Raw genomic sequence first — 14,887 nt, 5'->3', positions numbered from 1 at the left:
AATTCTTATATAAAGTACTGATTAAATACTGTTAACTAAAATGCAAGCTTTTAGTTTGCTTTTTACTTTACCCCTAAGATATTAGCCAGCTTTGTTATTTTCATCTTTAAATTGGAGTCATTGAATGACTTCTTAGTAGATTTGAAAAAGACCCTATTTTTCTTTTTTTTTGAGTTGGAGTCTTACTCTGTCACCCAGACTGGAGTGCAGTGGCCGCTCCCGGCCATCGCAGCCTCGACCTGCTGGGCTCCAGCGATCCTTCCGCCTCAGCCTTCCAAGTAGCCAGAATTATAGGCATGCGCTACCACGCCCGGCTGATTTTTTGTTTTATTGTAGAGATGAGGTCTCACTGCCCAGGCGGGTCTCAAACCCGCGGGCTCAGGCAGTCCACTCACCTCAGCCTCCCAAAGGCGTGGGATTACAGGCTGAGCAACTGAGCCCGGCAAAACCCTATTTTTCATTTCATTTTGTTCTGTGTTATGTCTTTGTTTTGGTATTACTGTAATTGATCATTTATAAACCTATTTATGGTTTAATAAAGGAAGGATAAGTCACCAAATACAATCCAACTATTAAACAAGCATGCCAGTTTTCCCTGGTTCTTGTGTGTATATTTCTCTTTTTAAAAAAAAAAAAAAGAAAGAAAAGAAAAGAAACCTCCAATTATAAAAGTAATACATGCTTAACCCAGAAAAGCACAACAAGGCGGACAGAAAGTGTATTCACCAACAAATCTTTCATCCAAATATAATCATTGTATTAAATGTACATGCAGCCACTTTTCTATTGCATGCTTTGTAAAAATTGTTATATAGATGACTTTTCCCTCAAAATGTATTCTTTAGTTAACCCCTGTTTTTATATCATGATTTATTTTCTGCTTTTTGTTTGAATAGGAGTTTTCCTCTGCCAAGTTTGTTCTGATTCCTTTCATTTGTATCCTTTCTTTTTAAATTTAGATTTTTATTGAGATAATTATGGATTCATATTCTGTTGTAAGAAATAATACAGAGATTCCTGGAACACTTCACCTAGTTCTCCCTTATTAGTAACCTTTTATAGAACTACAACATAATATCAAAATCAGGATATCAGCATTGATACAATCCACTGGCTTTATTCAGAATTCTTCAGTTTTATTTTCACTCATTTGTGTATGTTTGTGTGTATTTAGTGCTATACCATATTATTGCCGAGGTTTATGCATCCAGTACCCTGTCAAGATAGTGAATGGTTCCAACAACACAAAGATGTCTCCTGTTACCCTTTTATAATCGTACTCACCCTATTCCTAATCCTGAGAAACTACTAATCTGCTCTCCATTTCTAAAATGTCATCTAAAAATTTACAAAAATGGAATCATACAATATACAACCTTTTGTGACTTCGTTCACTCAGTGAAAAAGAGATATCTGAACTCATATTTTTTATCAGGAACCCACTTTCGTGTGTTAATCTATTCATGATGGAGCCCTCATAACCCCATGGTCATCTTTTCAAGGTCTCACCTCTTACTACCATCACAACAGTAATTAAATTTCAACATGAGTTTTGGAAGCCATAACAGATTCTGTACATATAAATATTTTATTTTATTTGGAGTGATTATAAGTGATATGTTTTTAATTTTTGGCTTTCACATATTTATTGTTAGTATACAGAAATATGGTTGGCTTTTTGTGTGTCGATCTTGTATCCTGTGATATTCCAAAATCATTTCTTAGTTTTGGCTGGGGTCGGGGAGTTGTATGTAATTTCTTAGTATTTTCCACAGACAATCATTTCTCTACAAATAGAATTTTATTTGTTCCTATCCAATTTATACGCCTCATTTCTTTTTTTTAAATCTTATTATAGTGGCTAGGTCTTCTAGTATGATGCTGAATAAAAGTGATAGGAGTAGATATCCCAGCCTTGGCGTTTAGTATGGAAACCATACTTTCCTATCGAGGTTTTCATGCCACATCATCCCTCTTCACCTGATCGCCCCCAATCAACTTTTTTTTTGTTTCCTCTGATGAAAAAGTCTTTAAAGGGAAACGTTTTGCTGACATGGAAGAGATGAAGCAAGAAATGGCAGAAGCACTAAAAGGTGTCAAAATTGACAAGTTCAAAAACTGTTTGGAGCAGTGGGTAAAGTGTTTTAACAGATGTATTGTCTCAAATGGAAAGTACTTTTAAGGTGACTGAAATTAAACATATACAAATAAATACACTTTTATAAATAAATTCCAGTTTTTTTGGGGGGTCCTCCCTTGTATGGGGGGGGTCCTCCCTCTTATGTTGTCCTATCTGCTTCCAAATCTTTTTCTTTAATTTTCAAGTTTAATTATGGTGTAACTTGCCATTAATTTCTTTGAACTTATCCTGTTTAGAGTTAATTTAGCTTCTTAGATCATGGGAGGTTTTTAGATATTATTTCTTAAAATATCTTTTAGCTACACTTTCCTTCTTTTTTTTTTCAATTTTTTTCTTAGCAAAAGTATCTTGCTCTGTTGCCCAGACTGGTGTGCAATGTAATTTTAAAATATTTTTTAGAGACAGGATCTTGCTGTTGCCCAGGCTAGTTTTGAATTCCCGGCCTCAAGTGATCCTCCCACTTCAGTTTCCCAGAGTGCTGAGGTTAAAGACATGAGCCACCACACCTGGCTTCTTTCTCTTTTTCTTCTGTGATTCTAATGAAAAATGAGCCACCCAAGCTGTCTTCTGTTTCTAGGTTAGGAGTTTGAAGTACAAGGTCTGGGTAGACTTTTTTATGGGGTGACAGACACAAGATATCAGCCACAGTGTTGTTCCTCCAGGCCTGGAGTTCCAAACCACTTACTTTCTTTTTATGTTTTCTTCATCGTCTCTTTTATTTCCATAGTTTATAGTTGTGTTTAGCAGAGAGGAGCAGGGGAAAATGGGTAAGCCATCTTGTTCAGACAGGGAACCCTCTACGTATGTTTATCTTTTGTCTTTCTTTATACAGAATTTAGTTACCTTAAAGGACATGATGAAGATAATTTTAACAGTCTTTTTTAAGATATTTTAATATATGGACATAAATCTTAGATTAGCACTGTTGTATTTCAAAGTATATGATTGTCTAACATGTATTCTTTATCGTATTTTTTAAAATATGTGCTCAAGTCCATTTTTAGGCCCGTTTTCTTCTCTCACATTGAGTGAAACTTGCAGCTACAGTGGTAATGAATTTCAAATTGCTTTCTTAAGAGTTGAGTAATTTAACAATTTGAAGTCCTTTTTGATAGGAAGGAGTGTGCACACATGCATATGTGAAATAGATAATCATGTGTTACTGTATTTGTATTTTAAATATAGTGGGTTAAGGCTCTTAAACATAAGTTACACTAAATACTGAAATAGTTAGTGAAAATTCAGAAGAAAAGATTTCGTGACAAAGATACACTCTTAAAAAGACTGTGTACATGTGACAAGAGTGTCATACAAAGGAATTTATTATCAAACACATTTTATACAGGGAAACTTATTTGAAAGCCTAGTATAAGAACAAACATATGAAGGTTTCATTTATAGTTTATTTTCTCTTTCCTTCCCTTTTGAGTTCATATCCTCAAATTTTACAAGCTATTACAGTCTCCAAAAAGAAATAAATTAAATCTAGATGATATTTAAACAATTTTTTGTTAGTTTGTTCCTTTGATGCATCACATACAGAAATTAACTCACACAGAGTTTGCATTTGCTGTAAAGAAATAACTGCTTGTTAATTATACTGCATTTAACTATAGAAACTGGAATATTGATACTGCTAGAAACATTAAGACATATCATTCAGTGGGCTTTAAATGTTTTTTAAACACAGACCTTTTCTCCATATCAATTCTTATGTAAAACTAAGATTATAACGCATGAAGAAACGGTCAGCCATTTATCCACCTCTTTCTCAGCTGTAGACCTCAAGACACTGCCTCAAAACCTCTAAAACTTCAGGCATTTTGGAGCCCATTTTTCAGAAAAGGGAAATAAGGTCCAAACAGGGGCTTTACTGAAATCATAGCAATCACAAGTCTAATTTGGGTCGATGTAATGTTAGCAAACCTTTGGTCTTTTTGTTTTGTTTTTGTTTTTGTTTTTTAGTAATTTCCCTCTTGGCAACATTTTCTTTGTAAATCTTATATTTATCTTTATTGACAAAACCAGCCAAAAGTTATGGCAGCTCCATGAGTATTTAACATCATTTATGCTAAGTTATTTTAGAAGTGATAAATTATCTTCATTCATTTGTTCATATGTATGTCCATTCGTTAGTTTATTTATTCATTCAATAAGTTCTTACGTGTATCTACTCTATAGCAGGCATTATTTTAAGTAGTGGGGATAAATCAATGAATAGAAGGTCGTCCCTGCTTTTGAGGGGCTAACAGTCTTATGGAAGAAAAAAGGCAATAAGTAAATATATAATGTGTCATGTAGCTATAAGTGCACAGGAGGAAAATGAAGTGGGGTGAGGGAGACAGACATGCGTGGAAGAATGTTCCTTTAGGTAAGGCAGTTAAGCATGGCCTTTGCTGATAGGGTGACATTTGAGAAACTTGAAGAAAAGAAGGGAATGAGTCAGATATCTAGAGGAAGAATGTGCCTGGCAGAGGAAACAGAAGTTCCTGAAGTGGGAATGTTCATGCAAAGAAACTCCAAGAAACCCTGAGCCCAGAGACAAGTTGAAGACAGGAAGGTCAGAATAACAAATAGATTGATATCTTGGGTTTGAGATTTTATAAAAATTTTTCTTTATAAATATGCAAGGTAGACTGGTCAAACTCCCAATTTGTAGACCAACTTAAATATTAAAAGTTTACATAGCTTGTTGAGTTCTCTAGTTTCAGAATTAGAATTGATCTGATAATAATTATGTTTTGGTTCCAGTACTAGCCATGTTACCAAGACAGTTGAGCCTTTTTTCTAATCTGGAAGTGAAGTTATTAATACCTGTGCTGGCCGCCACACAAAACTACTATAAGAGTCAACTGACTTACTGTATTAAGAAATTATTTCAAAACCTCTAAAATGCTTTGGGGTTATTATTCCACAGAAGAATGACATGGTGTTTTAACACAGGTTTTTGAAGGATCTTATGGGTTACTGAGTGAGCAGGGCTCCCCATAGTAATGACCAATAATTTCATAGTACATATTAACTTTTGTAAAATGCAGAATTCATGATGTGACTTTTTCAGCTGACTTCTTAGGATCAGAGCCAGAATGATCATTAAGTTAAATGTTTGGAAGCATGCACTAATGCAGATGATTTAGCATACATACAGGTAACCATTCATTCTCATTATCCTTTCAAGGTATCATCCTCTGAATGTCTGTGTACCCAAATCATTCTGAATTCATCGTCATGCATGTCTGTGTAGCTAAATATAAATCTGTGTTGAGACTAGAAAATAGGAGAACCAGATTTTGGCTCACATTTATGCTAAAACTGCTTTTTAACCTAAAATAGCAAACATTTTCATCCACAGAGGCATTGGAGATGTGATTTGTTTTGGAGTGCCTCAATATAAAAGTATTCAGTGAGAGGAAAAAATGAGTGTTTTGTATTTGGCAGAGACTTCGTTTGTGTTAGAAATGGGGATGTGAATAAAGAATATTTTACTTTATAGCTAAAATAATCATGATAAATACACTTTAATATTTAGCAGAGAAAATTTCTAGACAATATTTGTAATTTCCTCATGAAAATTAGAAATTTATTTCAGATTATTAAGCTTTAATAAATGTACCTAACGTTCATTGAGTATGGTGAAATATTACATTTTCAAATACAACAATTCAGTATCTTAACATATTTTAAGTGCCAGTGAGCCATTTCTATGGAAGTCTACTTGTTTGAATGTATTTTGATTAAAAGAGTTAGAAACTTCCTCTGATTTTGTAGTTCTAAACAATTTTTAACATAATTATTTGAAATTGAATAAAGCATAAAAACTTTTGAAGTTGTTTTTTGTTTGTTTTTGATGTTGTTGAATCATTCCTCAGCACTTTTAAAAATATTTTCAAAAGAATGTTTAACCAAAGTAATCAAATTTGAGTTATTCTGTAAACCAATTTTAGTAGCCTTTGACATCAGTTTTAAGTATATGTTTCAACTTCTAGGTAGACATAGCTGAAATTGAGAACGAAGAAAATCGCTACCGTCTATTCACAGAACTCTTGGAATCTAGTCACCATGAGGTTGAATTTCAGCACTTGACTTTGCTTTTGCAAGCTTGGCCACCTATGAAAAGTGAATATGTGTAAGTATTAAAATAACATTAGCCTAATTAGAGTTCCTTTGTCAGGACTTCAGCTCTAAAAATGTAGTGCCTTCAAAAGAGCCAGTGAAAGAATAATTGTGTGTGTGTGTAATCAATATTTGCCTTTAGAGAAATTAAAATTGTTTTTGAAATATTGTACTTTTTCCCATTTCTCCTTGCCCCAAACCCAAATATTTTATTCAAATGTATCAGACAGTGCTTGATAATAACATCTGATTTATAATGTCAACAAAATAATTTTGTTTCAGTATTTTCACTAGGAAATTTCTGACTGTCTTAACACAGCTTACAGTGCTAACTTGAGAATCCATATGGAATAAATGAATAATTTCTACTTACCGAGAACACACAATGTAATATACAATTTACATATATTATCAGTCATTCATATAACATACCTACAAGGGAAGGTGATGTTATCTAATTTTATAGGTGAAAGAATCTAGGCTCAGAAGTTAAATAACTTCAGGCATCACACAGCTAATAAGTGGAGGAGACAGAATTATGACCAACCACTGGCTACCTTCGCAGCCCATGTTGCTTCCTCTGTGTCATGCAGAGCTTGCAGCTGCCACTCATAGCTACATGGGGTCCTTATCCAACCCTAGTGCCATCAACTGCGTAACTTACCCCTTTCCTTTGGAAGGAGTTGCCAGATTTCCTCTGAGCACATGCGCTGGCTCTCATGCACTGCAGCTTCTCATCAGCAGGCGATATGGGGTACCAGTGCCCACTCCAAGTTCCTGTTTGCTCCAGGACTGATCTTGTTCTTCCCATACTCAGCTAGCAGACTCTGCCCCAGGCCAGTGAGCATCTCCAGGCGTCAGAAGTTAAGGAATGGTGTTTTTCTGAAATAAGTTACTGTATTCTGTGAGCTGGTTAGGATTGCTAATGAGCATCTGGAGAAGACACCACCTTAACCCTAGAATGAGACTGTTAGGAATTTCTGAAGCAAACCAAAGAAAGTGGTGTTTTTGTTTTGTGTTATTTTTTTAACCACATATTTTCAGAAAGAAAAAAATATTTATTGGGCCTCTTACCTTTGTGGCAGAGATGGCATGCAAACTGGTAGTTTTTAAGAATGGTTCTTATCTTCATTTTTTGAAACTCATATCAGGCTGGGCACAGTGGCTCATGCTTGTATTCCCAACACTTTGGGAGGCCAGTGCAGGAGAATCACTTGAGCCAGGAGTTTGAGGCCAGCCTGGGCAACATAGTGAGACCTCATCTCTACAAAAAAACAAAAATAAGAAATTAGGTGTGGTGGTGCATACCTATAGTCCCAGCTGTTCAGTAGGTTAAGATAGAAGGATTGCCTGAGCCCTGGAGGTCAAGGAACAGAGTAAGACCCTGACTTAAAAGAAAAGAAAAGAAAAAACTCTCACATCATAAAACCTTCAGTTTTGCTTGTGACAGTGAACTTGAATCTGGTTCCCAGTGATCTTGGTATAGCTGCCTTAGGACGTAGGGGTGCTTGTTAAAAGCACCTCGCTGAGTCCAACTCTTTTATGGGAACCTGAGAATCTGCTTCTAAACAACTCTTAGGTGAGGCTAAAGTGAAACAGATGTGGGGCCTGTTATATTGTCAGTAATGCCTTACTTCTTTTTAAGGCATATTGTTATATTGCAATCACACCTTACTTTTTAAGGACATCGTTAGAGCTGAACCATGGATTTCTTTATACCCTCATTTCCCAATTCAGAATGTGACTCCTCTAGTAGATTACTTAACTCTGGCTTTACTGTTCCTTTCACTTTTAGAACACTGGCCATTTAAAATCATTCACTTACCCACAAGAAACCCAAACCAGCTTAAAACATTTGTTGCACTTAAAACCTTTAATGCATTTGTAGACAAAAAAAATCTTGACCTTTAAAATTATATTCTTACTTTTGCATTCACATATTAAATGGAATTTGTAAATTGATAACCTACATCTTATTAAACTCCACTTTTAAAAACCATTAGAATCAGAACAAAGCATCTTCTAGTCTGTTCATCCCTCTTATCGCTTATATATCCTCTCCCTAAGAGATAGCCAGAGGATAAGTCAAGTAGAGCTATCATTTTCTGGAGAATGTGTGATAGTATATTTTAAAAACAGGTTCTCAAAGTACTTCTGAGTACTTTTTTCTTTTAGAAAATCCTGTGTATGATTTCAGCACTTCCAAAATAACCAAGAAAAAAGAGAAGGAAGCAAAGGTAGCATGATGATGAGACTGCGTGTTGCACATCAACACAAAAGGTTAAAAATTAAGACATGTGCTCCACTCACATAACTGCTAATTTATGATTAACAGCTTTTTTTTTTTTTTTTAGTTTCAGTTTCTTGTAGAAAAATGCATGGGAATATAATAGGTTTATTCTAGTGGAAAATTAAGTTTCACCCAGTGTATCCCAACTGGCTGGTGAAAATATGTCTTGATACTTTGTTAGCAAAGCCACCTTGCCTATTGGTTCAGTGTGCTGTGTTTCTCCCACAGCGAGGTAGCCCACAGAGGAAAACCCAAGTGAGCTGAATGCAGACTTTGAGGGGACGTTCTAAGCATAGAAGGACTCCTCAGCCAACCAGACACTCTCATAGAGCCCTGAGGGTACCTTGAAAGAAGCTGGATTCTTTGTCTTCACAGATTGTTAGTTTGAGCTGACACAAAGGCTATGCCAAAAGACTGATATTGTGAGTCCCCTTGTCAAGATTGTGCTTGAAATTCTTCTCAGGAGCAAGGAATACAATTCTTTCAAGGGGAGTGCCATCCCTAGTTGTTCAGGGTCTATACTCTCGTGTTGTGCTAATGAGACAACAGACTCTTAATGTAAAATTTTATCTTAAATGCAGGTAAAATCGGTACCCTACTCCTGGGGCTTTAACTTGTGTGTTGAATTGTAATGTTTTTATGAAACACGGGTTGTGGCAGTCAGAGAAGGAAAAGAAATGGCGAACTTTTGTATGCTGTTATGTTTCAGACACAAGGAAACAATGTGAAGCACTAAGTACCATCTTCATACTCCTTTTCTGTTGCCTCCTCAAACTGTGCTCCCAAGCTGACCCCTGCTATTCTTTTTTAGACTTGCCCTGACCCCATTACAATAATAATAACATGATCAACAAGAGCCAGTATTCCTGTAGTGAATAGTAAGGTGGGCCTGCTTTTAGGAGTGAAACTTCACGATCACATACATCATTCATTAAGTAAAGCAACTCTGCAAAGCAAAGCAAAACAAAACATTAAATTGCATTTCACAATGAAAAAACTGAGGCCCAGAAAGGTTGAGTGGCTTTTCCAGAACTGAACAGCTAGGCAAGAGTATTACATAACTTCTCTAAGCTACCCAACTAGTAAATCGGAGCCAGAATTTGAGTCTTTTTGCCTTCAAAACCTGTGCTGTTTCAACACTGCTCACTACCTTCAAGCTGCTGGGCTGCTTGTTAATGCCACAGTTGTTAAACCCAAGATTTTAAATCTGAGAGACCACAAAGAGCCAGCTCCGATGCAAACACACGAGGGTCTTTATTCAGGCTTGAGTCTGGGCTCACGTATGAAGCCAATGCAGCGACTTCAGGGACAAGAGCCCTGATCCAGTATGGCAAGCAGTTTTTATGCACAATTACGGAGGGAGGGGAAAGAACTTTAAACTTGTTTTTACACGATTGGGTAATTTCTCCTAATGGGTACGGGAGTACTTGGGATTGGTAGGTTTCTTTTCTGGCTTACGCAGGCTTTAGCTCAACTGCCTGTGATTGACAGAAACTGGCTAAACGGGCAAAGTGGAATGTCAGATAAGGTAGGTTTATACAGTCACTGCGTGTAAATTTACTTGAGCAAGCAGGCAGGAGGTTTGGAACAACACAGAGCCCAGCAGAGCCCTCCGAGAGGATGGCTACTGCCACCAAGTCTGCTGATCTAAACAGAGGAATGCTTAGGAGGGGTTTGTTTGCTTAACATTTACATAACATAACATGGTCATTATGGGACAACAAAAGCTAAACTTAACAAAGTTTTAAGTACAAACGCTGCAAACAAATACAGTGAAGTGGGGTAGGAATTCATATAGTACTAGTTCTAGGGATTTATAAAATACCGTAAACGTTTTCTTATAGCAAGGCGGTTTTTCTAAAAGTCTTTTGATTCTCTCAGGTTTACACAGCCACTACGTGTAAATTAACTTTGGCATGGGATCCGGAGGTTTAAACCAACATAGAGCCCACCAGGAGAGTGGCTAGCGCCTCAGAGTCTACTGCAATAGCAAAGGAATGTCTGAAAGGGGCTTATCGCTTTAACATTTACATCCCATTGTAAAAGCAGAAGAAGTCAACATGGCAATTGGGACGAACAGTGTTTAACCCAAGAGTTCTACATACAAACACTACTTAAGACATTGTATAACTACACAATCAGTCACTACCCGGCACCCGACATGTGCCTAATTCTACGGGGTCTGAGGTAGGATTTAAAGTACTAAGAATTCATAAAATACAATGAACGTGAGGTAGGAATACACAAAATATATAGTGAATGTGAGGTAGGGATATATAAAATATAGTGAACGTGAGGTAGGGATATATAAAATATAGTGAACACTTCTTTTACAGCAAGTATGGCTTTTTAAGTTTCTTGGTTTCTTGGGTCCCTCACAATAAGCTGCTTTTTCTTTTTCAGTGGTTATCTTTTCTACAAGATTGACTGAAGAAGCACATCAACTAGATTCTGATTGTAATTTGCCATAAGCATTGTACTTCCTAAAGTGGAATTTCTTTTCTGTGTTAAAATTTCTTCTGACAATTGTGATAGCTTTAATCATTTCTGATGCCTTATATTTTTCTCCATTAAAACCAGCATAGCCAATAATCCATGGGTGAGACTAGCCACAGTGATGCTCACCAGATGTACAACAGAGAACAAGGAAGGACTCGGTAATGAAGTTCTGAAAATCTGTCGCTCTTTATGTAACACCAAGCAGATGCTGCCTGCAGAGGTGAGTGGGTATTTCAAGTGACTTTCCTGGGGAATATTCCTTTCCTTGTCAAAGCTCTTTATTGTAAGCAATCTCTGGGACTGTACTTGAAAAACATTTAGCTTAAGTCATTACTACTAGTAAAGGCCATAATTTCTAACATATGAAATGAAGAAAAGCAATGCTGAAAGGATACTTTGAGGTAGTTTCCTTTCTTTGGAGCTCTGAAGTAGTGTTCCTTTTATAAATCTCGGAGTATAGCCCAGTTTTCAATTCCTTTTAGATGCCCTTTTATGTCAAATTCAAGCTTATGTTCCCAGTGGTCATGGTAGCTTATGTGTCACCTGTCAGAACCAAGCCAGTTGATAAGTCCTCTTGGCAAGTAAACAGCCACTCTGATTTTTGCATACTTTTTGACATCATTGTAGTAAGATTGCATAGTCACAGTATTTATTCTCTTCAAAATATGGTAAAAACTCAGCTCTATTTGACCTTTGTTATCTATCTGATCCCACGATTGTTTGTTGAGATATTTATAATTGATGATAGATAGAGATAGAACATTAAATAAGCACATGTTCAGTACAGCTCCCCACTATGGATCCCACCTCAGCATTGTATTGTTTGATTAATTTACATGTCTTAAATTTAAAAATTTGAATAATGGCATGAAGTTGATTAATTGGTTATGAGTTCATACCACATAGAATTTAAACATAAAAATAAAATCGTAAATATAATCCCTTGAATCCTCATTGTAATCACTCAAGGAAAATATTCTCATTATGAATGCACATTTAATGAATTGTTTTCTGAATGAGGGACTGGATAAGTGTTTTTTGATTGAATTTTAAAATATTGTATCCGTTTTGAGAAATTTTCCACAACCACCAGAATGACAAAATTATTCTATCAAATATTTAAAGTACCAACACCAAAAATAGCCCCTCGTACTCCCATGGAGTGTGATTTGGGCTGTGTTCCTCAGTCTGCTTCTGTCAGCTATTAACCTGTGTCTGCTCTGCTATATTGCGAGCACCTGAAGAGTGGGAACCATGGCTGTGTTGTCTCTGTGCCGCCCAGGGCAGGATTCAGCTCACTGCATAGAGCTGGGGACTCAACACACTTTATTATTCTCACCAGGGTAATATGTAAATGATGTGAGTCTCACCTTTGCCTGAATATAAGCTAAGATCGAACATTGTTAGGTCAGAACCAAACACCACAAGTATCCTACTGTCCATTCTGTTGAATCTAGGTTAGAAAACCATTGCTTAGAATCTAATATTTGTATCCACCTAGCTGGTGCTTGTGGTAATAACTACCATTTGCTAGTACTCTGGGGCTTTCACTTGGGCTTGTTTGCCATACACCACCATGCATAAGATGGTTCCTCTGTCTCTGTTTGATAGTTGATAGATTGGAGGCTCTAAGGTCAAGGGTCTTTCTCCATCTTTCTCAGGCCTTGAATGATGGTGGCTCTGGTCCTCAAATTAAGTCTATATTCTTGAAAGCTTGAAAAAAGAATACTTCCAGATTAGCCATTAGAGATGAATACATATTGAATGTCTGTCTTTGGCAGTTATATAAATTTTCTTGTCAGTTTTTCCTTTTCCATGATACTTCAAGAATAGCCTATAGAAATTAACATCTAGATTAACAAGTGTCTTAGATATAAGGTTTTTAAGATCTCTGTCATTGCCTAGAGAAGTTTGTTTTTAAAAATATCCTCATTGGTTTGATTTTCCTTTAGCATTTAGGTAAGAAATGTAAGTTAGCTGACGACATGGGCACTGTATCTTTGACCCATGGCATCATTCCACTTGCTGGCTAATCAAGGCTCAATAACATTACGTATGTCATATTTTAACCACTGTCTCCATAGCAGTAGTAAGCCTTGTCGGAATTATTTGAATTTTAGGGTCGTCTTCTAGGACATAGAGGGAGAAGTATGTTTTTTTACTGACTAATTTGTAACAAGTTGTGCTTTCAGCTTCCTATCAAAAACAAAGACTTGGTGGTTAAATGGGAAGTTAAATGCCTGTGGTGATTCAGCTTCCGAATTAGCTTCTATAGTCAGTTTGAGGTATTTGACCAATAGAGTAATGCATTAAGTTGATTTGCAGTGGTCCCGTTTGACCTCAGAATCTTCTGGTCAGTGATTCCTAAGTGTTTTTAGGAAATCAGAAAAGATAGCACAGCACTAAAGCACACATCTGTTAGAGTACTCCTCACACCACACCATGGAAAGGGATATACTGCCGCTCCTCTTAATTAGGACTGTGAGCACCTTACGGGCAGAAGGCATCACACTCAATAGAGCAGAAAAAGCCCTAGTAATTATTAGAGTTACACCGTGCCTATTTCAGATGTGGGCTGGACCATGATCTATGACCATGAGAATATGACCATACTTTCTGAACCTTTGTTGTGGTCTCTGAAATAGAGGGTTAAGCTGGAGGCTCAGAAGAGACTTCAGTTCTGTCTGTTCTGCAAGGTCTCTAGTCTGTGAGGAGAAGGAGCTGAGGCTGTGGACTGCTTCACCTTAGCATGTAATTCACTTCCTTTCAAAAGCTCAGATCCTCTTGGAGTGAGGGGAGAGGTACTGGATTAAAACCCATTTCAAAGAAGACCACTATCATGTCTCTGTTCCAATTTGATGAGAGATAATAGTTCAAGGAGTTCTGTTGCCACAATGACTTTTCTTCATTTTCCTTATGCTGCCTCAGTTTCTGTCTCAGTTGGTCACAGTTATAGATTTTTTTTCCTTAAAATGCTGTGATTAGAGGAAGTTTGCAAATGGTCTGCACTATTTTTATTGATAGCTAAATGTGCTCAAATGTGAATTTAAAGTGTTACAAAGGAAGGAACATTACTATTACAAAATGGAAATGTCTTGTTAAGTTTATTTTGCTATATTTGGAAGTTGAAGAGTTTAATTTCAGAGTCCTATATTTTGTATCACTGTGGTGATAAAATTATCCATGACTTTTTAAAAATCCAATACCGATGGATGCTCTGCTTCATGGTTTATGAAACATGTGGCCTAATTGTTTGGCAGGGTACTGAGGAGGGATCGCCTTTTTCTTCATCTCCATTTCCCACGTAGCTCCCATATTTATAGTTTCTTTTGCCTTCATGACTCTTTTTTTTTTTTTATTGAATCAATATTTTTTATTATGGTTTTGTGGGGTACAGTTAAGGGTTAGGTGTACAATTACGTTTTATTCAGGCACCTGTTGATAAGAGGTGTTTCCCCTTCCCCAGACAGATATTTGCTACTGTTAATCCCATTCCCCCCCCATAGTTTTCCAGTACCGTCAGTCATTTTCTTGTAGTATTACATTGGATGTTCAAGGTCCATTATATGAGTGAGAACATGTGATACTCGGATCTTTGTTTCTGTGAGAGGTCACTCAGTATTATAGACTCTAGTTCCATCCGGGCTGCTGCGAAATTCATGATTTTGTTCTTTTTTATGGCTGAGTAGTATTCCATCGTGTATATGTACCACATTTTTTTAATACAGTTCTCTTTTGATGGGCAGCATGGTTGTTTCCAGGTTCTTGCTATTGTGAACAATGCTGCGATAAACATACGTGTGCAGGTATCTTTTTTATAGAGTGATTTGAGTTCTTCAGGGTCT

At 36.6% G+C, this 14,887-nt stretch overlaps 1 protein-coding gene across 1 annotated transcript in view; it reads left to right on the top strand.

The window, feature by feature from the left end:
* NBAS (neuroblastoma amplified sequence) overlaps window positions 1–14,887 on the top strand; it is a 230,770-nt gene that overhangs the window by 191,727 nt on the left and 24,156 nt on the right. Inside the window, exons 24-25 of the mRNA XM_008059599.2 lie at window positions 6,127–6,266; window positions 11,124–11,262. Coding sequence (XP_008057790.1) covers window positions 6,127–6,266; window positions 11,124–11,262 — 279 coding nt within the window. The remainder of the gene's footprint in view (window positions 1–6,126; window positions 6,267–11,123; window positions 11,263–14,887) is intronic.

The sequence above is a fragment of the Carlito syrichta genome, unplaced genomic scaffold, assembly GCF_000164805.1.
Source record: "Carlito syrichta isolate Samal-C Ts95f unplaced genomic scaffold, Tarsius_syrichta-2.0.1 Scaffold304285, whole genome shotgun sequence".
In the NCBI taxonomy this organism is placed as follows: Eukaryota; Metazoa; Chordata; class Mammalia; order Primates; family Tarsiidae; genus Carlito; species Carlito syrichta.
Note: the sequence above shows the minus strand (reverse complement) of the source record. Positions and strands in the feature narration are given on the sequence as shown.